General features: G+C 38.5%; 1 protein-coding gene and 1 pseudogene across 1 annotated transcript in view; one reads left to right on the forward strand and one right to left on the reverse strand.

Annotated features, from left to right (window-relative positions):
* LOC101271728 (olfactory receptor 10J1-like) overlaps positions 1-4,214 on the reverse strand; it is a 31,434-nt pseudogene extending 27,220 nt beyond the window's left edge.
* Positions 1-22,910, forward strand: part of LOC101270990 (olfactory receptor 10J3-like) — a 172,709-nt gene extending 149,799 nt beyond the window's left edge. The window contains 2 exon segments of the mRNA XM_012538502.3: positions 21,894-22,322; positions 22,325-22,910. Coding sequence (XP_012393956.2) covers positions 21,894-22,322; positions 22,325-22,881 — 986 coding nt within the window. The 3' untranslated portion in view covers positions 22,882-22,910.
* Positions 22,911-26,729: the final 3,819 nt, after the last annotated feature.

Consider the following 26,729-nt stretch of genomic DNA (forward strand, 5'->3'; position numbering starts at 1 on the left):
AAAGAATCCAGAAAAAAAAGGTCAATTGAATTTCAAAAAGATTTTTTTAAACTCATAACTAAAACATTTGTCTTAAAAGATGAAATAGTTTTTAACTTTAGCAAACTCTTCTAGAGAGGAAAGCTACATTTAGTTTACAAAGAATCATTTTGAATATCAAAAGTCTAAGCACCAAAATTACTTTGTATGTGAAATGTATAATGTAAACTACTACAGAGTTAGGAATAATTTAGGTTTTTCTGCCAAAATAAAATAAAGGTATCCAGCTTTGTGGAGAAGATAACACTGGAGTTAGTTGGATATTGGGGAAGGCCCACTCTTAGATCTACCAGCAGATACCAGGTTTACCCTGCTGTAAGGAAGGACGGGTGGCAACTGATAAAGCAGAAGGGATATGTCCCTCACTTCCCAGCCTCAGAAAACACGTGAATCCTGGTGGAGCAGAAACAGTTGAGTGATACATCCAAGTGGATGCCTTGGTGACACCCCACTTTGTCTTATTTACTCCATTATAGGGTCAAGAGTGCAACTGAATGTCCAATTGCCCTCAAGCAGTGGTTGAGAAAGGGCCAGTGGACCTAGAGTAGTCACAAGGAAGATGAAGTGCAGGAAATTAAAGAGCATGATAAAACCAGAGTCATCACAATAGAATAGATAACAAGGATGACCACGGGAGTCATGTATTTACATAGAAATCCAACATGGACAGGTGGAAGGGACCATGGATCAGGTTCCTCTTCCTCCATGCTAAGAAAACTAGAAGGCTTTATTACCAACCCAGGGTTCTTGGACTCCTTAATCAATAGAAATTGATAAGAGGTCAAACTAGAAATTCACGCAAGGCTTTATTGGGACTTGTGTTGTGGCACAAGGGACTGAAAGCAAGTAGCAGGTTCCCTTGCTTGCTCCTGAGTGGGGGTGAGCTGGTCCCTTAAATGGGGTGAGGGTAGGGGTGGACCCTTGGGTCAAGCCAGAGGGGTGGCTTAGGTGGTCTGCGCACCCCTTGGTGGTGCTTTGTGCAGGGATCATGTGCAGGACCCTGATTTTGCTTGACACCTCAGAAGTGGAAGTTGGGTTTTTGGTTGTTTTGTATCTTTTTTTTATGAATTTATTTTTATTTATATTATTTATTTTTTGGCTGCGTTGGGTCTTCATTGCTGCGCACGGACTTTCTCTAGTTGCAGCAAGGGGCAACTCTTCATTGCGGTGCACTGGCTTCTCATTTTGGTGGCTTCTCTTGTTGCAGAGCACGGGCTCTAGGTGTGTGGGCTTCAGTAGTTGTGGCACATGGGCTCAGTAGTTGTGACTCGCGGGCTCTAGAGCACAGGCTCAGTAGTCGTAGTGCATGGGCTTATTTGCTCCGCGGCACGTGGTATCTTCCCAGACCAGGGCTCGAACACATGTCCCCTGCGTTGGCCGGTGGATTCTTAACTACTGCACCACCAGGGAAGTCCCAGTCATTTTGTATCTTATTGCTCATAATTGCCTGACTGCCATGTGTGCAGTTATTTTTAGGTCCTTATAGTTTCTTTGTATTCTGTTGCTGGAGGAGAGTTTTGTCCAGGTGCAAGCACTGCAACAAAGGGTCCCAGGTCCCAGGTCCAGCCTGTCTCACCTGCACCAGAACTTGATTCACCCAGAGTATAATGGGAAAGAAAGGGCAGGAACAGGACCTTGAATTTCATTGTTTACTCATAAAATGACTTAATTACTAAATTGCCCCAGTTTACATGAAAAAGACTAGATGACTTTTTTCTGTCAGGCAGATTGGGAGCTCAGAATTACAAAGTAGACTGAACTGCAGAACCGTTTTAAAGTTAGATTTTTATGTGCTTGCATGCACAGCCTATAAAATGCATGATCATTTTAGAGATTTTGATATTTTTATATTTCAAAAATATTTTATAATGAGAATACTTTAAATTTAAGTAATTTAATTTTAAATTTAAGTAGTTTAAATTTAAGCTTGAGATAAACACTAGATCACATTCTGACCTTATAATTATCTACTGGAATACAGCCAATGGGTGTCTTTGAGTGACTTTTGCTTTTATTTATGCTAACAAAAGGTTGAGGAAGTGAAAATCAATTATTAGAGGCTAGACCCCAGCTCCACTTTTGCCCTGTCTGTGATGTATGAGACTTCACTAATCATTTGAAATCTTGGTTCTGTAACTTTACTTATATAGGCTTCCTCCTGGAAGGCATGCACACCTATTTGGGTAGGGATTTCATCTTAGGAAAGGGATTTCCTACCCACCACTCTCCACAGAGCATCCTGGACTTCTTTGTTTCTTAGACTACACACAACAGGGTTTTGTAAAGGTGTGATGACAGTGTAGGTCACTGAGATCATCCTTGGTGTTCTCTGACTTGGGCTTGGGGTAGGGAGTGAAGGCACAGTCGTAGTGGACGATGACCACAGTGAGGTAGGAGGCACAGATGGCAAAGGTCTTCTTCCAGCCCTCAGCTGAGGTGATCTTGAGAATGATGGAAATAATGAGGATGTAGGAGATGAAGAGGAAGGTTGCAGGGCCTGTAATGACCAAGAGACTGATAATTAAGGTCAGGATATCATTGATGATTGCGGTAGCACAGGCCAGGTCCAACACAGGTTGAACATCGCAGAAAAAATGCTCAATCAATGCCTTGCAAAAGGGCAGTCTGAAAATGACCACAGCCTGAACCAGTGAGAGTGAGAACCCCATGGCACAGACTGAGGATGCCAGCCTGGCACAGACCCTCCAGTTCATGATGATCGAGTAATAAAGTGGCAGATGGCCGCATAGCAAGCATACCCCCTTATTGCCAATAGGAGGCAGTTGGTGATGGCAAAGCCAAGGAAGGAAAAAAGCTGAGCCCCACAGCCCTCCAGGGAAGTGGATTGGCTCAGACCTACAAGGCTGGAAATCATGCGAGGGATGATGACCAGGGAGTAGAAAGTGTCTGATAGGAGAGGACACTTAGAAAGAAGTACATGGGGGTGTGGAGGTGATGGTCAATGCGGGTTACAGTCACAATGATGACATTGCCAGCCAGAGTTAGAATATACAGGGTAAGAAATGCCACAGAGTGTGAGCTGATATTCCTGGAAGTTGGAGAAACCTTGGAAACAAACTCTCTTACCTCTTTGTGGTTGGCTGTCCTCGTTGAAGATCTCAGGTCTGAAATACAAAGTCAGCACCATCTTTTTGGACCAGAGACTGCCCTGCCCTCTGGTGAGCACTCTGTCCAGAGCAAAGATTGAACACCACAAAGACCCAGTTCAAAACTTCATGAATCACCTGCCTTTTCCAGGGACACGGCAGACTAGGTCCTAGAACTGGAATTAAAGATACAGAGATTTTGAGCAACACTATTTAAAAGTTTGAGGTAAAGCATTCTTTTCAAGTACTCCTGGGTCATGTAAAAAATGACAACCTATGTATGGCCCATGAAATTGGTCTCAAATTTTTCTTAAAACTGGATTTTCTTAAAATGTAGACCACAGTCTCAGGCCACAGTGTAATTAAGCTAGAAATTGTCACAAAAAGGAACTTTTTTTGAAAACTTACAAATAGTTGATAATCTAACCAATAGTTCAAAGAGGAGCTAATAAGGGAAGTTAGAAAATATTTAGAATTAGAGAATAATAAAAGAATCATGTACCAAAACATGTACAATGCATTTGGAACATAATTAGAGGAAAGTTCATAGTTTAAAATGCTTGTCTGTTACAATTTTTTTTAAAGACTGAAAATTAATGAGTAGAGCATCCATCCTAAGAAGTTATACAAATAAGATAAAAAAAGACAGTAGAAGGAAAAAAAATAATGGCAAAATGTTAATGATATATAAAAGAAAGATAAAACAGACAAGGTCCACAAGGGTAAAAGTTTATAAACTTTAGGTAAACTGCTAGTGAAACTGACCAAGAAAAAAAAAAAAGAGGACATAAACTCTAGTATGAATTAATAAAGGGACACAATAACAGAAGTTTCAGACACAAAAAGATGAAGAGCAACATTATGAACAACTTAATATCAATACATTTTTAAACTTCAATGAAATGAATGCATTTCTAGAAAAATAATTACTTACCAATATTGAATGAAGAAGATACTTGAAAACTACTGGAAATAAAGACAGTAATGAAAAATCTACAAATAAACCTCCAGGCCAAGAACAATTTACCAATACGTGCTATAAAACATTCAAGGATAAATTAATTTCAGTCCTACACAAACTATGTTTGGTAATAGAAAAAGAGGGTATAGGGGAGCAAAAGAGACCAAAATGTGTCTCTTTAGCATGAGGGTTAAGTTAGGCTGATTTTTTTAAAAATAAATTTATTTTATTTATTTATTTTTGGGTGCGTTGGGTCTTCGTTGCTGTGCACGGGCTTTCTCCAGTTGCTGCAAGCAGGGGCTACTCTCCATTGCAGTTCATGGGTTTCTCATTGCAGTGCCTTCTCTTGTTACAGAACACGGACTCTAGGCGTGCGGGTTCAGGAGTTGTGGCATGTGGGCTCAATAGCTGTGGTTCATGGGCTCTAGAGTGCAGGCTCGCTAGTTGTGGTGCATGGGCTTAGCTGCTCCGTGGCATGTGGGATCTTCCTGGACCAGGGATCAAACCCGTGTCCCCTGCATTGGCAGGTGGATTCTTAACCACTGTGCCACTAGGGAAGCCCTAGGTTGCTTATTTTTAAGGTCCAAAGACTCAGGAAGAATCTTTGACCTTTCCTCTAACTGACTAAAAGAATGTAGATGGAGGACTTGTTCCAGGAAGGGAGCTAGCACAATAGATAACTATGGTATGAACCAGGTATGGTAGACAGGGAGGAACCTAGCAAAGTCTGCTTGTTAAAATTTCTGTGTCCCATTGTTTCTGCCTGGCCCAGCAAGCATTTGTTTACCAAACATTTGCTTTTCCATCTCCTTGTGAATTGCCTTTCTCTCCTTTGAAGTCCCAAACCAGTACTCTCAACATCTCTTTTTTCTTTGGCTGCAGATGGTATTTAACATGAGGGTTTTAACCATTTTGGTGAGTTACTCAGTTTTCCTTAATCTCTCCCATATATACATGTTATTAAACTTTTGTTTGGTTTTCTCTCACTAATATGTCTCAGGTCAATTTAATTCTTAGACCAGCCAGAAGAACCTTGAAGAGTAGAGGAAACTTTCTTCCTTCCTGACTAGGGAATACTCCTTACCTCATTTATTGCAGCTGGAATTATCTTGACACCAAATTTATCAGGCCAATCTCATGCACAGAAATAGATGCAAAATTCTTAAGCAAAATGTCACCAGACCACATCCAACAGTGTATAAGATGGGTATGTGACCAAGTTGGTTTTATTTTAGGATGCAAAGTTTGTTTAACATTAAAACAGTCCAGTTATATATTTCCTCACATGAATTGTTTAAAGGAAAAGAGACATGATTATTTCAATAGTTGCCAAAAAGCATTTTTAAAATTCAGTGTCTACTTATAAGAGCCCTTAGTAAACAAACAATAAAAGATTTTCTTTAAGCTGATAAAACATGTGTACAGCAATTCTTCAGCCAACATATACCTAGAGGTGAGATACTGAAGGATTCTCTTTAAGATTAAGAACAAGATAAGGGTGACTGCTTTATCCACTTCTCTTCAACATTGAATATTGAATATTCTAGAATATTCTAATTTCTTGCCCAGTAAGGCAAGAAAAAAGGAATTAAAAATACAAGGATTGAGAAGGAAGAAATTCTTTATAGATTATGTGGTTGTGAACATAGAAAATCTAAAAGAAGCTACTGAAATTATTAGAATTATTAAGAGAATTTAACAAGCTTTCTGGTATAAAATTTATATATAAAAATTCATCACATTTCTGTACATAAACAAATTGATATCAAACTAAATTTAAAAGGGCTATCATTTATAATAGCTTAAAAATAGAAAATACCTAGGAATGAAGACCTTTATTAAGAAAATTATAAAACCTTAATAATGAACACTAAAGAAGACTGAAATGAATGGTGCGATACACAATGCTTATGAATTGGAAGATCTAATATTATGAAGATTCCAATTAATCAAAAATCCATGAATTCATACTCTGAATTCTGTACAATTCAATCAGAATTCCAAATGGATTGTTTTTGGTTGGTTGGTTGTTAGATTGACAACTGCTCCTAAAATTTATATGGGAGTACAAAGATCCAAGAGAAGCCAAAACATTCTTAAAGAAGAAGAAGAAGTAAAGAGGGTTGCCTTTCAAATACCATTACTTATTATAAGGTTATAAGAATTAAGAAGGTGTGGTATTGTCACAGGGATAAGTGGTCACACCAATGGGCAAAAAATGGAGTTCTGGTATATGGAAACTCTTTGCACCAGAGCTGGCATTGCAGATTGGTGGAAAGCACAGAGTCATCAATTAATGGTCCTAGAATAGTTGGTTTATCCATATGGGAAAAAATGAAATTAGATTAGCTTACACCATTTAAAAAAAAATCAGTTTCAAATGTATTAAAAGGAAATGAACAAAACATCCTATGAAATGTCTAGAAGATAATATATGAGAATATTTTTTAAATTTGGGATAGTAGAAGATAAAAACATAAAAGAAAATAATGATAAATTTTATTCCATGAAAATTAACTTCTATTTTTCAAAATAAGTCACAAGAAAAGAAAAAGGTAGAAACCAGAAAAACATTTACAATGAAATAACAGATAAAATAATAATATCTGGAACATCTAAAAGCCAAAAAGATCAGCTTAATATAATGATAGTTTAAAAAGAAAACAGGAATTTTATATGAGAGGAAATACAACTGGCATGTGAACAGATTTTTAACATCATTAATAGCCAGGGAAAAATAAGACCACAGACTACAAGCTAAGACCACAGACCATTTCACACTTATCAGATTGCAAAAAATCAAAACTATCACAGATATAGAGTAATGGAAGCTCCAGTTCCCTGTTGAAGGGAATGTGAACTGATAAAATTATTTTTGGAGAACAGGTAGAAATTACCTGTCAAAGCTGAAAATGAACATATCCTATGCAATTCTACCATTCGATATTTAACCCAGAAAAACTAAAGAATCACAGGCAAGAAGATTAAAGCAAGTTTGTTTATTATAGAAAAATAAAACTGAAACAAACCATGTTTTTCAAAAGCAGAAAGGATATTTAAATTGAAGTAAATTATTACAATGAAGTATTATAGAGCATTGAATGAATTAATTATAAAGCTGGGGTGGGCAAACTACAGCCCATAGGCCAGCTGTGCTTATAAATAAGACCTTATTAAAACACAGTCACACCCATTTTTTTATGTATTATGTGTGATTGCTTTTGCACTAAAATAGTAGAGTTAAATAGTGGCAACAAAGACTGTATGGCCTGCGGAGACTAAAATATTTACTAACTGATCCTTTACAGAAAAAGTTTGCTGACTTCTGTTAAAGATCATTAAAGGTACTAATTACATTTTCACGAATCAACACAGATGAATCTCAAAATCATAATGTTGAATAATAGAAGCAAATCAAAGATTGTATACATATGTTTGTGTGTGTATTCCATTTATTTAATGTTCAAAAGAAGGCAAGATTAAATAATACATAGTTTAGAAATAAATACGTTCTGTAAAGCAGTATATTCTTTAAAAACATGGGAAATTTAAAACATGGAAATTCTGTAACCTAAAATTCATGATAGTGACTATTTGGCATATATTTGAAGTACTTGAAAGTATTTGAAGTATTTGAAAGGAGCATATGTGAGGCTTCTGGCTTTATGGTGATGTTCTGTTTCTTAGCTTCGGCAGAGGGTACCTAGGTATTTGTTTTGTTATTTTTCTTAAAATGTGCATTTGTTTTAACGCACATTTAAATGCACACCGTATTTTACAATAAAAATTTTAGTGTTATAATCAAGAAAAGTGTTCATGATATTGTTAAATGGAAGAAATGTTGCAAAATAATAAAGGTCATATGATCCGAATATTGTAATGAAAAGCAAAGATATATACCCACATAAATGTGGATATGTATGTACAGGAAAAAGCCTAAGAATATAGAAATGAATATATGTGTCAGTTGTAAACAGAGACTAGTACTAATGTATTATTCTTTAAAAATATATTGTTCAGCTTTTAAATGATGCATATGAAAAAAATTAAGTTCAATGGAAAATAATAGGTTAAAAAGCAGGATATGGTATGGTATATGCAGAATTATCAAAGTATGAATACAGAGAAAGCTAAATAGAGATCATCGAAATGTTAGTAGTGCGTGATTCTGCATGGTGTAACTCTGGGTGAATTTCTACTATCTCCTGAAATTTTCAAAGTGTCCATGATGAATATGTACTACTTAGGCAGTGGGGTGGAGGATAGGTTTAATTTTTTTAAGCCTCCCTTGAGGTCATTCTTTTTTTTTTTTTTTTTTTTTTTTTGTGGTACGCAGGCCTCTCACTGTTGTGGCCTCTCCCGTCGCGGAGCACAGGCTGTGGACGCGCAGGCAGTGGCCATGGCTTATGGGCCCAGCCGCTCCGCAGCATGTGGGATCTTCCCAGACCGGGGCACAAACCCATGTCCCCTGCATCGGCAGGCGGACTCTCAACCACTGCGCCACCAGGGAATCCCTGAGGTCATTCTTATCACCTTCTTTCTATCTAAGTATCCCTCCAGTCTTGGTTCTGTTGGCATTTTTCATTCTCATATGATGGCACATCACATTCAGTTGAAATTACTTATTATCTAACTTTTCAACTACATTGTAAGCTTTTTGATGACAGAGATCATGCTTAGTCATTTCCACATACCCAGAACCTAGCCCAGTATTTGCCATTTCTTAAGCTTTTGATAACTATGTAAACCAACAAACGAAGTAATACTCTCGACGTACTTCTAGTCTGGAGAAGGAGACCCATACCTCTGCCAGGTATATACAGCAGTGCTGCCTTGGGCACATGGAAACCAGGACAAAGTATTGAAGTCAGAATCTTCACTTAACCCCATTAAGTTGCAGAAATTGAGAGACTACCAGAGAAAAAAGATATGAAAGAACAATATAGGAAAACATGAAAAACCATTATCATTAAGAAGGGACATAGATAATGCATCTGGAGTAGTTTTCCAATCCTTAATCCGACTTTTGGTGAACAGCTTTTTTCTCCAAAAAGATGGTAGAAAATTACACAAAATTTTAGCATTTTACAGTTTCCTTTATTCTTCAAAGTAATAATACATCTACTACCCAAAAGTAACTATGTGGTAGAAATGTGAGGTTGCTTAATTCCAAAAAGGATGAAGGTGTTGCCTAATATCACATATTTAGTTCATGGCAGAGAGAATTTGGGAACCCAGCTCTCTTTACCTTGTACTCTGAGTCCTCTGCTCTTGAAAGATCTCAATACTGGAGGGAAGATGTCCTTTTTATCTCAGCTGAGATACTGATACATGTAACATTGATACACAGAATTTGATGAGTTTCTCTAGGAAGACATTTAAAAAAAGAGGAAATCGGGGCTTCCCTGGTGGCGCAGTGGTTGAGAGTCCGCCTGCCGATACAGAGGACACGGGTTCGTGCCCGGTCCGGGAGGATCCCACATGCCGCAGAGCGCCTGGGCCCATGAGCCACGGCAGCTGGGCCTGCGTGTCCGGAGACTGTGCTCTGCAACGGGAGAGGCCACAACAGTGAGAGGCCAGCGTACCGCAAAAAAAAAAAAAAAGAGGAAATCACTTTATCTTGTTCTGGGTTGTTTTGATGTCTCTGTGAAGAGACAGGGGCATGGGTTTGATACGTATTACCTAATTTCCTTTTAGTTCTTCACATAGTTACTACTGTCTGGTGGAAGGGCAAGGGTCAGAAAAACACAGTACTTCCTTTATTTGTTTTCTTCTGCTGCAAGGCTAGCATCTATCTGTCTAGAAACTCCAGCGTCAGCCTCATTCATATCCACATCCCACATCCCACAAACTCACACATACACACACAGAGATTATGTTAAGCATATTTCTCTGGAAGTAATGATCTGGATGCCCCCATGTAACACTGCTGGATGAGAGCTGGGCAAAGAACCTGACCCAGGATTGAGCATAATAAGTAAGGGGAGTCAAAGCAACATATAGACGTCAAAAGCTGATGGAACAATAAAGTTGGCCCTTACACTCTGAATGTCTGAGTTAGGTTTTGCATTTACATTTACTAATGAACATTTGATTAAAATATACTATATGCTGGCCTATTAAGACACTCTGCATAACTTACAATTTAGAATTACCCTACAAGGAAATAAAATACATACTCCCATTTTATAGATGGATAATTTGAAGCTGGGAAGGATAAACTACTTGTCAGACTCACATATCTAGTAATTGACAAGACCAGCTGTGAAACACAGTATGTGTGACTCCAAATTCTACATGCTTTCGTTGAGTTAAAACTCTACTGAATGTTCAGGAATGAGGTTCTGCTTAGAGGGGAAGGAGACAACAGCTGTATGAAAAATGCCTGACCCTCAGCCTTATTCACTGAAAAGATAACAGGGACATCACTGGTAGATGAAAACTCTGGGATTGTAAAGGTTTTTTAATTTACTATCTCTCCTTCATGATTTTAAACAGATTCTTCCATTAATTAAAATGAAACTTATGAGGATATTCTTGTTCACTTTATAGGCACCTGGTCTCAAAAAGTCATCATGCAAAACACAGGAAAAGTATGAAATTCTAATGTTCAAGAAAATCATCAGAAAACCGGGATGAGAAAAGGAAGAAACTTAGAAAAATTTAAAACAGTTCTTCTCTCCTTTTTTTTCTACCATCAACCACTTCTTGCAAAGTTGGCAAAGGAGATGAGAGACGTTCTCTTAATTGCTGTGCATCTGAACTTAAAACAAAACGAAACAAAACAAAACAAAAGAATAAAGGTAGGACTCTCTCCAAGAGGCCTATGAGGGAGAAATTGAAAATCCCAAGCCTTAGAAGTCCAGCATTTCCTGAGTGTCAGAAGGAAGCTCAGGGTGTGGGGACCAACTTAAGGTCCAGAGCATTGCATCCTCTGGCCTGAGAGGATCTTCCTGCAGAGTTGAAGCCTCTTGAAACCCCAAATCCAGGAACTCTGTTTATTCCTGAAAGAGGACCAGATCCATCTGATCTAGGACTCTAGGGACTTCCCCCTTGAGAATCATTCCAGGGCACAAGGGACAGCAGAAAAGAGTTTGAGGCTCTATCCCAGGGGGCTGATTGGGAACTTGGGCAATTAGTAGAACAAAATTCTGCCTTTGGTTACTGACTCACAAGAGAAGCTTGCATTGTAGAAACTGAAATCTGTTTTGTTAAAAAACCATTGAACCCAGAAGGAACATGCAAAATAAAATACATGTCAATTATTCTGTGCCTGAGGATTATTCCTTCTTTTAATGAAGCAGCAAATATTAATGAACATCTACTTGTGTTCCATGTAGTATGCTGAATATTGGAGATACAAGCAGAACAAAAACAGTCATGGTGTTTGCTCTCATGGAGCTTATCAAGGAGGGAGGCATATAGAGCTGTAGCTAATCCATTGGGTATCTTTGTGAAAATTAGAAAAAAAAGCCTCTTTTGGGTAGATGCAGCCCATGTGCACACCACTTGGTGAGTAGACAGTATATTTTTGTAATTTGTAAAAGAGCATCACTTCAATGGATGGATGGCGCTCCATACCAGGATATATGACTTGTCAAGTGGACTGTGGGCTGCATTTTATCCTTCACTCTCCCTCTTGATTAGGTATCCCTGTGCAGTGCTTAGCCTGCACACTAGGCAGGTTTCAAACAAATAGTCTCAGAAATAAAAACACTATTATAAACAAAAATAAATGCTATAAGGAAAAATGCACGGTCTTATGAGAGCATATAATAAAGGAGGGCAAGTTTTGCTAGTCTGGGGAGTCTTGCAGTATTTTTCAGAGGATTGATGTTTGAGCTAGAATCTTTAAGATGAGTATGGGTCAACTAGGTGAAGTTAGGGAAGAGAATTTAAGGCAGAGAGAAAAACATGAGTGAAGGACTTGATAGATTCATGATAATAACTCATTCCAAGAACTGAAAGAAAGACAAATTGTGCACAGAGAATCTGAGGGAGAGATGAAGTTAGAAGGTAATGGGGAGGAGATTGTGCAGGGTTTTGTACCACTTCAAGCTTATTGTGAGGCTGATGTGGAGCCAGGCAACGCTTTTAAGGAGGTGAATGGCACCATCAGATGTGCATTTCCAAATGTCTGGTTGCAATGTGGAAAATAAATTAAAGAAGAGTAAGTTTGGAAGTGGAAAGGTCAATTAGGAGGCTGCTGAGGTTTTCTAGTGGAAACATAGGAGCTAGAACTTGGGAGGCAGATGTGGAGATGCTTTAGCTTGCTGAGACACACAAGACAAATTCATGATAGGCATCCTAGGTCCCATGGTCCAGTGACCTTCCTTTACCAGGACTCAGAAGTTATGCGGGAGTTATTTCTCAGAAGAATGCTCATCTAGAGAAACAAAGTATGGCTTTTTATAGAAGTCTGAGGAATCTGAACTGTGATCCTCCTGTTGGAGTCTGACAGAATCTTGACTTAGTTCACCATCATGGAGAATCATCACAGCCTCTCACCTAGTTCTCTAACTAGAACCCTTGAATGAAGGAGTAGCCATGTCCCCTTGAGGACAGACCCTGTGGTACTGCCACAAATAAATATTGTAAACACATACATCTCAATCTCTATAAAAAAATGACTCTCTTTGAGTACATTGTATCCTTGGGGTATACAAGGCTTTAGTGATAGAGTTGCTTGCACTATATCTTGGACCAACTTAGGAAACTTCTCTTGTTCTAGGCCCGCTCAAAATTGACAGCATCATGGCTTACTCAGAAAATGGGTTGAAGTAGCAGATGTGCAATGTGTTGCCAAGCATGTCTATTTAATAATATATTTGAAAATGGGGAAATAAACCAGATTGTGTTTGAGAATCAATGGCCCTACTGTGAAATGAATTCAGGCCTGAATTCCATTTTTTACTTGACCTTCATGACTTTCCATGCTAAACTGTGTTTGCTATCAAGAGGATAATGTCAGTTCAGAGACAGTGGCCAGTATTCTCCCCAAAATATATCCCTTATATTCAGTCATCCTGGCAAATAGATTCAGGTTCCTTTAAGGAAGGCTACAGAGTGATGAAAACTTATTTTACAATACTTTCAAAGAATTAAAGGAAACTATGTTCAAAGAATTAAAAGAAAAATATGGTAGTGAGTCCACAAGTAGTAAATCTCAAAAAGGAAGTAGAAGCCATAAAAAAGAAGCAACTGCAAATTCTAGAGATGAAGACTATAATAACTGAAATGATGATATAAACAGCAGATTTGAGATGGCAGAAGCAGGATCAGTGGACTTGAAAATCAATCAATAGAAATTATCCAATCTGAAGAACAGAAAAACAGAAGAATGAAGAAAAGTGAAGAACCTCAGAGACCTGTTAAAAAAAAAAAAAGTAAACTTTTCAACACAGGTGTAGTAGGATTCTCATAAAAAGAGGAATAAAAGGGCAGAACAAATTTGAATGTATAATGACTAAAAACTCAAATTTTATTAAAAACGTTAACAGACTCAGTAAGCTCAAGAAATCTTAAGGTAAATGCAAAGAGAATTATATATAGACACTTCAAACTGCTGAAAGCCAAATACAAAGATAAAATCTTGAAAACAACCAGAGAAAAGTGACTCATCATATACATTTTTAACAAAAAATTCTATCTAGCAACAATATCCTTCAAAAATGAAGGCAAAATAAAGGTGAACTCAGGTAAACAAAGATTGACATTATTTGTTGCTAACAGACTTACTATACAAGAAATACAAGAGGAAGTTCTTCAAGCTGAAAGGAAATGACAATTGACAATAACTCATATCCACAGGGAAGAATGAAGAAAACCGGATATGCTACCTATGTAACATATGTAGGTAATTATAAAGGACTGTATGTATGTGTGTGTCTGTTTATATATATGCATTTCTATTTTCTTCTTTTAGTTCCTTTTTAAAAAACATAACATTGTTTAAAACAGTTATATAATTATAATCCTGTATTTTTGGATTTATAAAAAATAAAAACGTAATGCATATGACGATAATAGCACAAAGGAGAGAGAGGAGGAAATGGAGTCATACTGAAGTTAAATTGCTATATGTCTTTGAAATCAAATCAGTATTAACCTGAACTAGATTGTGATACTTTAAATATGCATAGAGCAGTCACTAAAAAATTTAACTATAACATCAACAGAGGAATTAATATGGTACAATAAAAATATTTTAACAGAAAAGGCAGTAAAAGGAAACAAGAATGAGAAAGACATGAAACATAGAAAACAAATAGCAAAATGGAAGACATTAATTCAGTCATATTATTAATTACATTAAAAGTGAATGCATTAAATCCTCTGATTAAAGGGGAAAATTGTCATATTGTATTTAAAAAAGCAAGATCCAACTATGTGCTGTCTATAGGAGATACACTTTAGAATCAAAGACACAAATACTTGAAAGTAAAAGCTTGTAACTGGACCTATCATGCAAACAGTAGCCATAAGAGAGCTAAAGTGGCTATGTTAATTTCAAACAACATAGACTTTCAGATAAGGAATATTGCAAGAGACAGAGAAATATATTTAATTATGATAAAAGGTCAATATGTTAGGAAGATATGAAATTATAAATGTATACCTGACAACAGAGCCCCAAAATCCATGAAGCAAAAATGACAGAATGAAAAGAGATAGGTAATTCAACAATTATAGCTGGAGAACTCAATAATTCAATTTCAGTACTTTATAGAACAACTAGACAGAGGACCTGTAAAGATATAGAATACTTGAACAACAGTCATTATTAACCAGCTTGACCTAACTGACATTTATGTAAAACTCCCTACAAAAATATCAGAGTACATCTTCTTTTCAAGAGTATGTAGAACACTCTCCAGACTAGACTGTATATCAGGCCACAAAAGACCTCAAAAATTTTTTAAAAATTGAAATCTTCTTGGCTGATATTAACATAAAACAATTACTTTCTTTTAGTTATTGTTTATATCGTATTTTTTTTATTCTTTTGTTTTCAATCGTTCTGTATCCTGATAATTAAGGTACGCCTCTTCTTAACAAAATTTGTTTTCCTATCTATCTGACAATCTATGTCTACTAATTGGATTATTACTTTACATTTAATGAAATTTACATTTTAAATTTAATGAAATTACTGATATATTTGGGTTTAAATATACCATATTAGGATTCATATTCTTTTTTCCCAGTTTTTTTTGTGACTACCTTTCCTCTCATCTTTTTGTTTATTTTGGAGTAATAAAGCCTTTTTATTATTTCTTACCTTTTTCGTTTGTTACCTTTATAACATTTTTTTTTTTTTTTTTTTTTTGCGGTATGCGGGCCTCTCACTGTTGTGGCCTCTCCCATTGTGGAGCACAGGCTCCGGACGCGCAGGCTCAGGGGCCGTGGCTCACGGGCCTAGCTGCTCGGTGGCATGTGGGATCTTCCCGGACCAGGGCACGAACCCGTGTCCCCTGCATCGGCAGGCGGACTCTCAACCACTGTGCCACCAGGGAAGTCCCCCTTTACATCATTTTAATGGTTATTTTAGAATTACATTTCAAGGACAATGCAAAGACTATATGAAGCCTTAATTTATTACCATTTTCATGTTATTGTTGTATATTTTAACTCTATAAATATTTTAAAATTCATAATACATTAATTTATTATTGTATAATATTAAGTATAATACTAATTTATACTTGCCCATGCATTTATCTTTTCTGTTCTGTTATTTTAAAATTCATTTTGGTTTTTTTTGGTTTTTTTCATTTTTGTTTCCATCTAGGATAGATTTTCCTTCTACCTGAAGAACTCCTTTTGATATTTCCTTAATGCAGGTCTGATGGTGAATTCTCTCATTTTTTTTCCATTTCTAAAAATGTCTTTGTTTTGCTTTTTTAGTGAGGGAGATTTTCCCTGAATATAGAATTCTAGTTTGGCAGTTATTTTCTTTCAGAACCCTGAAGATGCCATTCCACTGATTTGTGTTTTCCATTACTGCTACCAAGAAGTCATTTAATAGTCTTACTGTTATTCCTTGAAAATAATGTATCTTTTTTTCTCTAGCTACTGTAAAGACTTTTTATCTTTTTTTTTTTAGTTATTTTACATGATATGCCTACGTGCCTTTTGTGTGTAGGTATATGTGTATATATCCTGTGTGTATTTCAGAGTGATTCTCGAATCTGTATCTGATGTTTTCCTCAGGTTTGGAAAACGTATGGCTATGATTTCTTCATATATTGTGTCTGATATATTCTACCTCTCCTATCCATGGGCAACTCCAATTACACATATGCTAGACCTTTTAACTGGGTTTCATATGCCTCAGGTACTCTTCCAAGCTTACACGGTTGTTGGCAGAATTAGTTCCTTGTGGTTATAGGACAGAGGTTGTGTTTTCTTACCAGCTGCCAACCGAGATTGCTCTGTTCCTAGAGGCTGTCCACATTCCTTGCCAAATGGCCTTCTTGTAAGCCCTCTCAAAACTTGGTAGCTTATTTCTTCAGAGCCAGCAAGGAACTATCTCTTGTTCCTGTATGCTGAGGTGAATTTTTATAGATGTATTATAAACATGGGTGTGACATCCATCACCTTTGCTTTATTCTCTTGAGTAGAGGCAAGTCACAGTTCTGCCCACAGTCCACAGGAGAGGACTGTATTATACATGGGTGTGACTCATTGAGGGTCACCTTAGGTGCATTTGCTACAATCTATTTATCTTAAAGTTGTATCAGGTAATTTTAATACAGTGATTTTTTTTTATGGGTCTGTTTCTGTTGAGTCCTTTTTTTTTTTTTTCTTCTTGATCTTTAGCCTTTTGGTCTTTTCTCCCGGTATGTTTATTGTATTTTTATCACATCCTGGACACTCTATATCATTTATAGATGTAAAAACCATTATACAGCTTGCAGGCTGTGCAAAAACCACTGGTAGGCTCATGGGCCAGTAGGCTGTAGTTTGCCTACCTCTGTTATAAATGAAAAAAAAATTGTAAATTGTAAAAATAAATTGAGGCTGTACATTATATTACCTTCCTCTAGAGAAGCAAGAGCAAATTAACACAAATAGGTATTAAGTAAAATTGAGCTGGATTCAGTCTTTGTGAGGGTTAACTTATTTCCACTTTACCCTTTTGCCTAGGGTATAGCCCTTAAGCATATGGAGACTGCCATTTTTTCAGTCTTTTGACCAAAGAATACAGACAAGTTACAGTTCCTCAAGGAAACTACAAAGAATTGGGTGTCAGGCTAACATTTCCACATATCTTTTCTTTCTTTCTTTCTGGAATCTTTGCCCCTCAACTCTTCTCTTACTTAGAAGCTGTATCTACATCTTACAGTCTTTATAACATCATTCTAGGGATGGAGGAGAACTAGTTCTTTCCTTCAACTTTATAGGAATAGGAAGGGTAGCAGGGTGGAAGGAGCCCTGGTAATGGTCAGGGCAACTCTTCCCTCCAAAACATTAACCTCAGGATTAGGAAGTGAGCTGACTGAGTAATAATGTCTCCAAATATTCTGCTGTTTGGATTGTGTCTTCTGATATTGATCACTTGGGAGCAGTCAGTGCTGTTTTGGGAAGGAGACCCAGGAGTCTGGAACAGACAATTTGCACCTTATAAAGAAACCTCAAGCCGGAGTTAGTGCTTTGTGACTCAATGAGGAGCTTCTTCCAGGAGGAGGGGCTGTGAGAATCTAGAGGAAATTAATGTGACTTTGTCCTTCACTTCTAATCTCAGACACTGGAAGACTGGGATAGGCATTGTTTCCTTCCTGTCCAGTTCTTTTATATATTGTGTCCAAGAGGTATCTAAAGATTTGCCAGTGAAGGGGAAATTCCTATTAAACCATAGCTCTGCTCAGTAAGACATTAGTGACCTTAAGATTAAAAAAAAAAAAGTAGACTATTTGCTAAAATAGCAAATTTTTACAATGTGGTCTAAATTTAAATAACTGATAGGTTTTAAATAATTATCAGGAAAGGTACTGATAATGATCTGGGAAACATTCTATAACTATTCATAAAAATCCATATCTAATTTGCAGGCAGTCAAATTCCCAGAGTGGGGGGTATGACCCTCAGGAATGAATACAGCTCTCTAGAATACCCGAGAAATAGGCCACTTGGTGAGTTTCACTTCCTGATATGCCAGAATGTTTATTATAGTATATATTCAGTTATCACACAGCCAGTGATAAGTCTATACAAGGAGGAACATGATCTCTCCTAGAGAATATTGTGAATTCTATGATTTTGGAAATGCGGATCTGTAAACTAACATAGGAAAGAGGGACATAAGACTTCAAAGGCCTGTAATTGGGTCCTTTACAAAAGGCCGTTCAAAAATCTAAGCTCCATGAGGACAAGGACCATTCCTTGGTCATCTTTGTTGTCCTAGTATTAGCACAGTACTTACACTTTGTGACTATTCAACCATTGAACTGTTGAAAAAAAATGGTTTTGTTTGGATTTGAAGCAAAATTTTACTATTCACAGGAAACAAACAAACAAGAAAACCAGAGAATGATGAGATAAGTAAGCTCTCTTCACTGGAGGAAAAATATAAGTAGTATATTCATCCATGATTAAGTCAGGGGAAGGCTTTGTTTCACTTTTTTTTGGGGGGGTGTCATTTATTTGAAAGAAATAAAAGGTAGTAAAAATTCCAAAGTCAAAGACATTATCTGAATTTTGAGGTTTCTGTCCATCTGTACTCTCCCTATTTTTTGGTCTCTCATGTTTCCTTCCTACACCCTAGATGAGTAATCCTACCCCTGCCAATGTTTTTCATTTCCCCATTCCACTCTGCACCCCTTTACTGATTGTCCTATCTGTTAGAGTCTCCCACATTATGGTGCTGGGGTACAGTTTTTTAGGGTGTCAACAGTTAGTGCTGATTAATGGTCTGGAGGAGGAGGGAAACAGAAATATTGTAGGCTACCAGCATGAGTAAGATCTTCTGGCCAAGAAAGTGGAATTAAGTTATAAGAATAACATGGATGGGGGCTTCCCTGGTGGCACAGTGGTTGAGGATCCGCCTACCATTGCAGGGGACACGGGTTTGAGCCCTGGTCCGGGAAGATCCCACATGCTGCGGAGCAACTAAGCACGTGCACCACAACTACTGAGACTGCACTCTAGGGCCCGTGTGCCACAGCTACTGAGCCCGTGTGCCACAACTGCTGAAACCCACGTGCCTAGTGCCCATGCTCCACAACAAGAGAAACCACTGCAATGACAAGCCCGTGCACCACAACGAAGAGTGGCCCCCACTTAACAGTAGAGAGAGCCTGCATGAAGTGACAAAGGCCCAACACAGCCAAAAATAAATTAATTAATTTTTAAAAAAATCAGTCACAAGACTAGAAGGGACTGAGGATACTATGCTAACTCCATTTAAAAAAAAAAAAAGAATAACCTGGATGACTTTCAAATCAAGTGTGCAAGTATAATGAAAACTGTGATTTTATAGTGGTGGATTCCAAACTATTACTTATAATCCAGAAATGCAATCTAGAAGTCACTGAAGGTTAGTCTTAGATATATTATCTGGGTGGGCTACTGTGATCTAAGGGAGAAGTAAAATGTTGGGCATCTTCAAGAAGGGGATTAGAAGCAAAAATGAAAGTCTTATTCTACCTGATTCATACCTGTGTTGATATAGTACACGTAGCAGTGCATTGTTCTGATCAGTGTACCTCAGGAAAGATTTTTAAAGTGTATGAAAAAGTCCATATGAACAATTGGAAGGGAAATGATAAAATTTATAAAATCAAGGCTAAGATAATCACAGGCTTCTTTACACATCCTAGAATTCTAGGCTGAAGACTGTCTATCTCCTACTGCGTCTCTTAAATATTTAAACTGATTCATATGTGGAAAACAAAAAGAAGTACTAGGGAATTCTCTGGTGGTCCAGTGGTTAGGACTCAGCACTTTCACTGCCAGGGGCCCAGGTTCAATTCCTGGTTGGGGAACTAAGATCTGTGCATCGTGACCAAAAGAAAAAAAAAGAAGAAGAAGAAGTACAAATAAAACTACTATTTATTAAGGGCTTCCTATGTATCAAGTGCATGTCAAACTCTTCAAAGACATTAACCCATGTAACACTTATGGCAACTCTGTGGAGTATTACTATATTCAATTTATAAATGAGTTTAAATATTATGCTTAAAATGTAGAGGGGCTACTGAAGGAATTTATGCAAGAAGTCTCCATTAGCAGACTTTTTTTTTTAAAGAATGTTATGTTAGTATACGGTATTGTTTTTCTCTTTCTGACTGATGAACCTAGGGGCAAGACAGGAATAAAGACACAGATGTAGAGAATGGACTTGAGGACACAGGGAAGGGGAAGGGGAAGCTGGGACGAAGTGAGAGAGTAACATTGACTTATATACACTACCAAATGTAAAATAGATAGCTAGTGGGAAGCAGCTGCATAGCACAGGGAGATCAGCTCAGTGCTTTGCAACCACCAAGGAGGGTGGGAGGGAGACACAAGAGGGAGGGGATATGGGGATATACGTATGCACATAGCTGATTCACTTTGTTATACAGCAGAAACTAATACAACATTGTAAAGCAATTATAGTCCAATAAAGATGTTAAAGGAAAAAAGAGAAAAAAAAAGAATGTTATGACAACATTCGGAAGGAAGACTTGGACTAAGGTCAACTGAAATGAGGGGGATTAGTTAGGAGACCACTGCAGTCATCATAGAGAATGATGATGGTGGTCAAAAGTTGGGTGTTGGTAGAAAGCATGGAGAAGAAGGGACAGAGTGGAGAGAATTTCAGGAGGCACTGTCTTCAGGATGGAAAAGGGAAGGGAGATAGGATGGTTCTCAGCTTCCTGAATGGAGGTAATGGTTAAACATGGTGGGTAATCAGGAGTAGATATGGGTTTAAGGGCAAGGTTAACTCTGTTCCAGTATAGTCTCCAATTCTGAGCTCACGTGGAATAAGCTCAATTCTATCCTCATCACAACTTGGAATATGTAAAATTAAAGTGAAAAATAGAACATCTGGCCCTTCACTGATTAAATGAGCTTTATCTTTGCTCTCACACTACGAAAACCATTCCCTACTTGAAGCAACTTGAAGGGATATCCTCATACTTATTCCAGCCTCTCTCCTGCCTTTGGCTAGAATTCAAGGAAATAAGCTAAATACCTGCATGGCCTTAAAATATCTAGAAGTGCTCCCTTTTTGAGTCTTTCATGATCACAGTAGACTTTAGCGCAGGGTTTAGGGAAGTGAAGCCTGGGACCTAGGGTTCTGGGGAGGAGAAGCCACTCTAGGACCTTCATGGGACATTTGATATTGACAGTGCATTTTGACAGTGTTGAATTTGTCTTTCACTTAGGTCACTGTTCCTCACTGGATGCTTAAAGGGCTAAATCAAGAGTGTTGGAGGAGGAACTATAGAGCTGGGCTTCTTCCTGGACCTGGACTCACCTCTTCAATGGCTAGGTAATTATTTCTACAAATCTATCTTTTGATGTGTCTGTATTTTCCTTCTCAGATCTATCTCTGCCATCAACCCCAGGGTCCTGGGGTAACACTTCCATAGCAATAAAGAAGAGGGTGGGGGGAAGGTGATGGCTCTGAGCAAGTGACCAACAGCTGAACACTGATGACCCTTGAGGTCTTGGGCATTGTTCAGAGGATGGACATACCTTTTACTGAAGGCCTTGGTCCAGCCTACTGTCTTTCATGATTATCATCACACATTTCTTTCCTTTGCCCAGCTCTTTTAGACCTAGACCTCCCTCAGTGCTAAAGCCAAACTCCACTGCTGTGACTGAGTTCCTTTTTGAAGGTTTCCCCAGCTTTGGGTGGTAGCACAGGCTTAGTTTCTTTGTTGTCTTTCTAACTTTGTACCTGCTGAGTCTCTTTGGCAATGTCATTATTGTGATTGTTATTCACCTGGACCATCACCTCTATACTCCCATGTACTTTTTCCTGAGCATGCTGTCCATCTCTGAGACCTGCTACACTGTGGCCATCATTCTCTGTATGCTTTCTAGCCTCCTGAGTCCTCATCATCCCATTTCTATCCAAGGCTGTGCCACTCAGCCCTTCTTCTGTCTCACCTTTAGTATCAATAACTGCTTCCTGCTCACAGCCAGGGGGTATGATTGCTATGTGGCCATCTGCAACCCACTACAGTATTCAGTCATCATGGGTAAAGAGTCCTGTATCCAGTGGCATCTGGGTCCCTGGGAATTGGCCTGGGTATGGCCATTGTACAGGTAACATCTGTTTTTGGCCTGTCTTTCTGTGATGCCTTTGTCATCTCTCACTTCTTCTGTGACATGAGACCCCTGTTGAAGCTGGCCTGCACAGACACCACTGTCAACGAGATCATCAACTTTGTTGTCAGTGTTTTTGTCCTTGTTCTACCCATGGGCCTGGTCTTCATCTCCTATGTCCTCATCATCTCCACCATCCTCAAGATTGCTTCAGCTGAGGGTCAGAAGAAGGCCTTTGACATCTGTGCCTCCCACCTCACAGTGGTCATCATCCACTATGGCTGTGCCTCCGTCATTTACCTGAAGCCTAAGTCCCAGAGTTTCCTGGGGCAGGACAGACTCATCTCAATGGCCTACACTGTCATCACTCCTCTGCTGAACCGCATCGTGTACAGCCTGAGGAACAAGGAGGTCAAAGATGCTCTGTGCAGAGCCAGGGGCAAAAGCCCCTCTCCTCTTAGTGAGGAGGTCATTGAAGGCCTTTTCTTTCATTTTGTAAATATGTATTAATTTTAATGCTGTATCAATAATACCTTTAAGTACGGGATCAAGAAGAATAGACTAAATTGAATTGGGTGCTAAAATTGGAGACTTCCATTTGAGCTAGTCATGGTTCTCTGTGACCTCCTTTAGAGAAGATAGAAAATGACTTGGCATACACTTAAGAGTATAGGGGAAAGATTTACCTGCCTGGATCACTCATACCTATGTTATACACCCATGCACACATCTACATATGCCCTGAGAATATATTGGGTTATACAACTCCGGTAAAGCACAAAATCCAGCAAGTTTCTAGAAAGCTAATGAACAAAGTGTTTGGAAACCACCTCAGAAAAACCTCTGTTGTTGTTGTTAAGGGTGTATGAGTAATTTATGCAAAATTTTAACAGATAAGTGTGGAGACACATGCATGTCCTTTTCTGTGGACATTGAAGGCTTTCTTGTAATCTGTTTTTGCTGCTTACTAATATCTCATCACAGCCTGAGGACTCTTCAGAAGGCCAAAAAAAAAAAAAAAAAAAACACTCTCCAAGTGGATAGAACTGCCCTAACTGACCATTCCTGGAAATGAGGAGTACAAATGTGGGAAGGCAAAAAATCACCAGCTACTAGAACACAGAGGTGGGTTGTCCATAGTCCCAAGATGCTTAGGTGAGAAAACTCCAATTTGGAAAGGAGAGCATGCTGAACAATTCAATGCTTTTCACATCTCCAGTGCAGGAGTGAAAGAGGATGGAGCCTGGAAGAAGCCAAGCAAAATCATAGTTCCTTTTGCAGGGTAGACTTAAATCTTTGAAATAGTGTTATAAATGTAAGCACTTTAACTACAACTTCTGAAATTATTTATTAATGAGCAGAAGTCTGAAGCTTGACTTAATGAAAAAAATTTCCAGTAAGTTCCTAAGCTGTCAGAGGTTAATCTTCAGAAATTTCTTCTTAGATACTCCCAACTTAAAACCTGAGGTAAAAAACAGCATTTCATGTTTGAGCATCACAGAAGGTGAAGGTGTATACCCTGGTCCTCTCTCCCTCATCCTTCCACTTCACTCTGGCCTTCTATACTGAAGAACAGGTATAACCTGAGTTTCAAACCCAGTTCTTGCCGTCTCTAGAATCCAGCTGATCCCATGGGGTGACGCTGCAGAGGCAAGATATCACTTGTAAGAGTGTCATGAAGTTAGCTGGGTGCTGAGGATAGGACAAGGCAGTGGAAATTAACAAATCTTCTAAGTCAAGTTAACATGTCTTGCTTTGCCAAGAAACACTGGCATGTGCTATCTGACCAGAGATAAAAGATATCTTTGCCTTTGTGACCAGATTTCTAGAAATGATAGAGTCAGTTTATTTCTGTTAGGATAGCCAAGAATTGCCAAAAACAGTTAAAAAAAATTTTTTTTGCATTGTGTTCTGCTTAGTCTAGATAAAGCTGTTAGGTAAAGGTCTGATGACCAGTGTCAGTTTCTGATAAGGCACCCGATAGGGACTTGGGCTTGGTAACTAACTGTCCAGGGCTGGGTAGACAACTTAAGGCAGGGAGACAATAATACTCTCTGAGTTTCTCTGGGCACCCAGGCTGGCGAGTACCTCTGCCATTCTCAGCATAAAGCTCCCATCTCTGACTTCAAGGAGATTCTCTTGTTGTCCCATTTCCCATTTAATGAGAAGAGAGAAATAGCAGAGCTTTTCTTCAAGTACTCAATTTCCCAAAATACAAGGTGTATCTTTTGTCCGAGTTTCCACTCTTGAGGTAGCCAAGGAAATTTGTCTTCCATTGGCCACTAGTAGGGAGCTACCAACTTGATTTTCAAAAACCAATCCTAATTATTGGGAGTTTGTGACATTTTGTAGCAGACAATTTGGAACAGCCATCATGGGAAAGATATTTGCTCTATGGACTGGCCTAGACCAATCTGGTAAGATATTGGAGGTAACAGAGGAAGCCCCAAGGGTGGAGCTGGGGTGAATTATTTCTATTCTAATCATTTGTATAACCTCCATACTTCCTCCCTGGCACAGATAGACTTTATGTATACTGAAATAAAAAAGCACCTTTATAAATGCCATATTTTGGGGGTCCACAAAATACTCAAGACCTCACTGTGTGTTCCACATTCCCTATGGAACAGATGTATGAATATCAGGAAGAAAAAAGGTGGAAATAAATGGTAGACATAAGTCTGGTATGAACCTGAAATTTAGATACATGGGAGAGCACAATGAAGGGAGAGACCAGTGTGTAGAGGATGAAGGAGAAATTCACACCAGAGCTTTTTTGGGAATGTGTTCTTAGCCTTTATGCTGGAGAGTCACCTCATAGAACTGGGTTCCCACGTAATGAAGGACAAAATGGGCTCAAAGGGAGCTTAGAGACCACCTAGTCCAAATGCCTCTTGTTACAAAGAAGAAATGGAATCTCAGAGACTGGCAAGAACTTGCCCCAGTCACACAGCTGGTTAACAACAGCTCAAACTTCCAGGTTTATGCTCTGTCCATAGCCCTTGCCAGCTGGGAGTGAGGATGAAAATGGAGGTAAAAGTGAATTGGAGGTAAAGTGAAAAAGTGAAAATAGAAGTAAAAGTCACTCAGAGACTCAGAAAATCCCTCAGAAGATGTATCTGAAGCTTATAAAGCCTTGACTTTCTATTCATGTTCAGTCTCTCTCAATTCTTAACTCCAGGTCACTTGGCCTCAGACCAAATAAAGGAGGAAGTAACTTGCTCTTTAGCCTGATGCATAGCTGTGTGTTAAACACTGTGAGACAAGATGTTGTTAATGAATGTTCTGTAAGACTGTGGTCTCAAGGTTATAACTTCTAACAGACCTCCTGTCTTTCCTTAAAGGTAGGGAAGTGTCCAGGAACAACACCAAGGAGCTTCCTGTAGGGACTTTTCCTGGCCTATGGCTGCAGGAAAAATCTCTTCTCCACTCACCAGGCTTCTTTACACAAAGCCAAGTGCCAAGGCCATTCCCTGAGAATCTGGTCATTTCCTATCTCTCTGAAGTGATTTTTAAAAAAGAGACAGTGTTAAGGAGGTTCATACCAGCGTTGGGGACCAGGGTGGGCTGCCCCTAAATGTGCCACAATGACATATTGATTATTTTGAATTAAAGTTACTCAAGAATCAGGGATGGATGGATTGGGAGTTTGGGATTAGCAGTTACAAACTATTATATATAGAATGGATAAACAACAAGGTCCTGCCGTATAGCACAGGGAACTATATTCAATATCCTGTGATAAACCGTAATGGAAAAGAATATGAAAAAGGATATATCCTCATATTTTTTCATATTCTTTTCCATATATATATATATATATATATATATATATATTTTTTTTTTTTTTTTTTTTTTTTTTTTGCGGTACGCAGGCCTCTCACTTTTGTGGCCTTTCCCGTTGCGGAGCACAGGCTCCGGACGTGCAGGTCCAGCGGCCATGGCTCACGGGCCCAGCTGCTCCACGGCATGTGGGATCCTCCTGGACTGGGGCACGAACCCACGTCCCCTGTATCGGCAGATGGACTCTCAACCACTGTGCCGCCAGGGAAGCCCTCCATATATATTTCTGTCTTCCTGAAAGTAGGAAATAAATCTCGCACATGAGAGGTATACTCCTTGCATCTGGAGGTAGAAGGACACCCTTACTGCCAGAGAGAGGGAATTCGGGGCTTAGAAGCCTATATAAACAAACTTGTTACTTATTTTATTTACCACCTCAAGCCCAAACTCTGTTTAGATTCTTCACGAATTGAGCACACCAATCCTAAGCGTCTTTGCCCTGTCAATTCCTCTCAAATGTATCATTTCTTTGTCTAAAAAGTATAAAAGCTGCCTGCTTTGACCACATTTTAGGT

The sequence above is a fragment of the Orcinus orca genome, chromosome 1 (assembly GCF_937001465.1).
Source record: "Orcinus orca chromosome 1, mOrcOrc1.1, whole genome shotgun sequence".
Classification (NCBI taxonomy): domain Eukaryota; kingdom Metazoa; phylum Chordata; class Mammalia; order Artiodactyla; family Delphinidae; genus Orcinus; species Orcinus orca.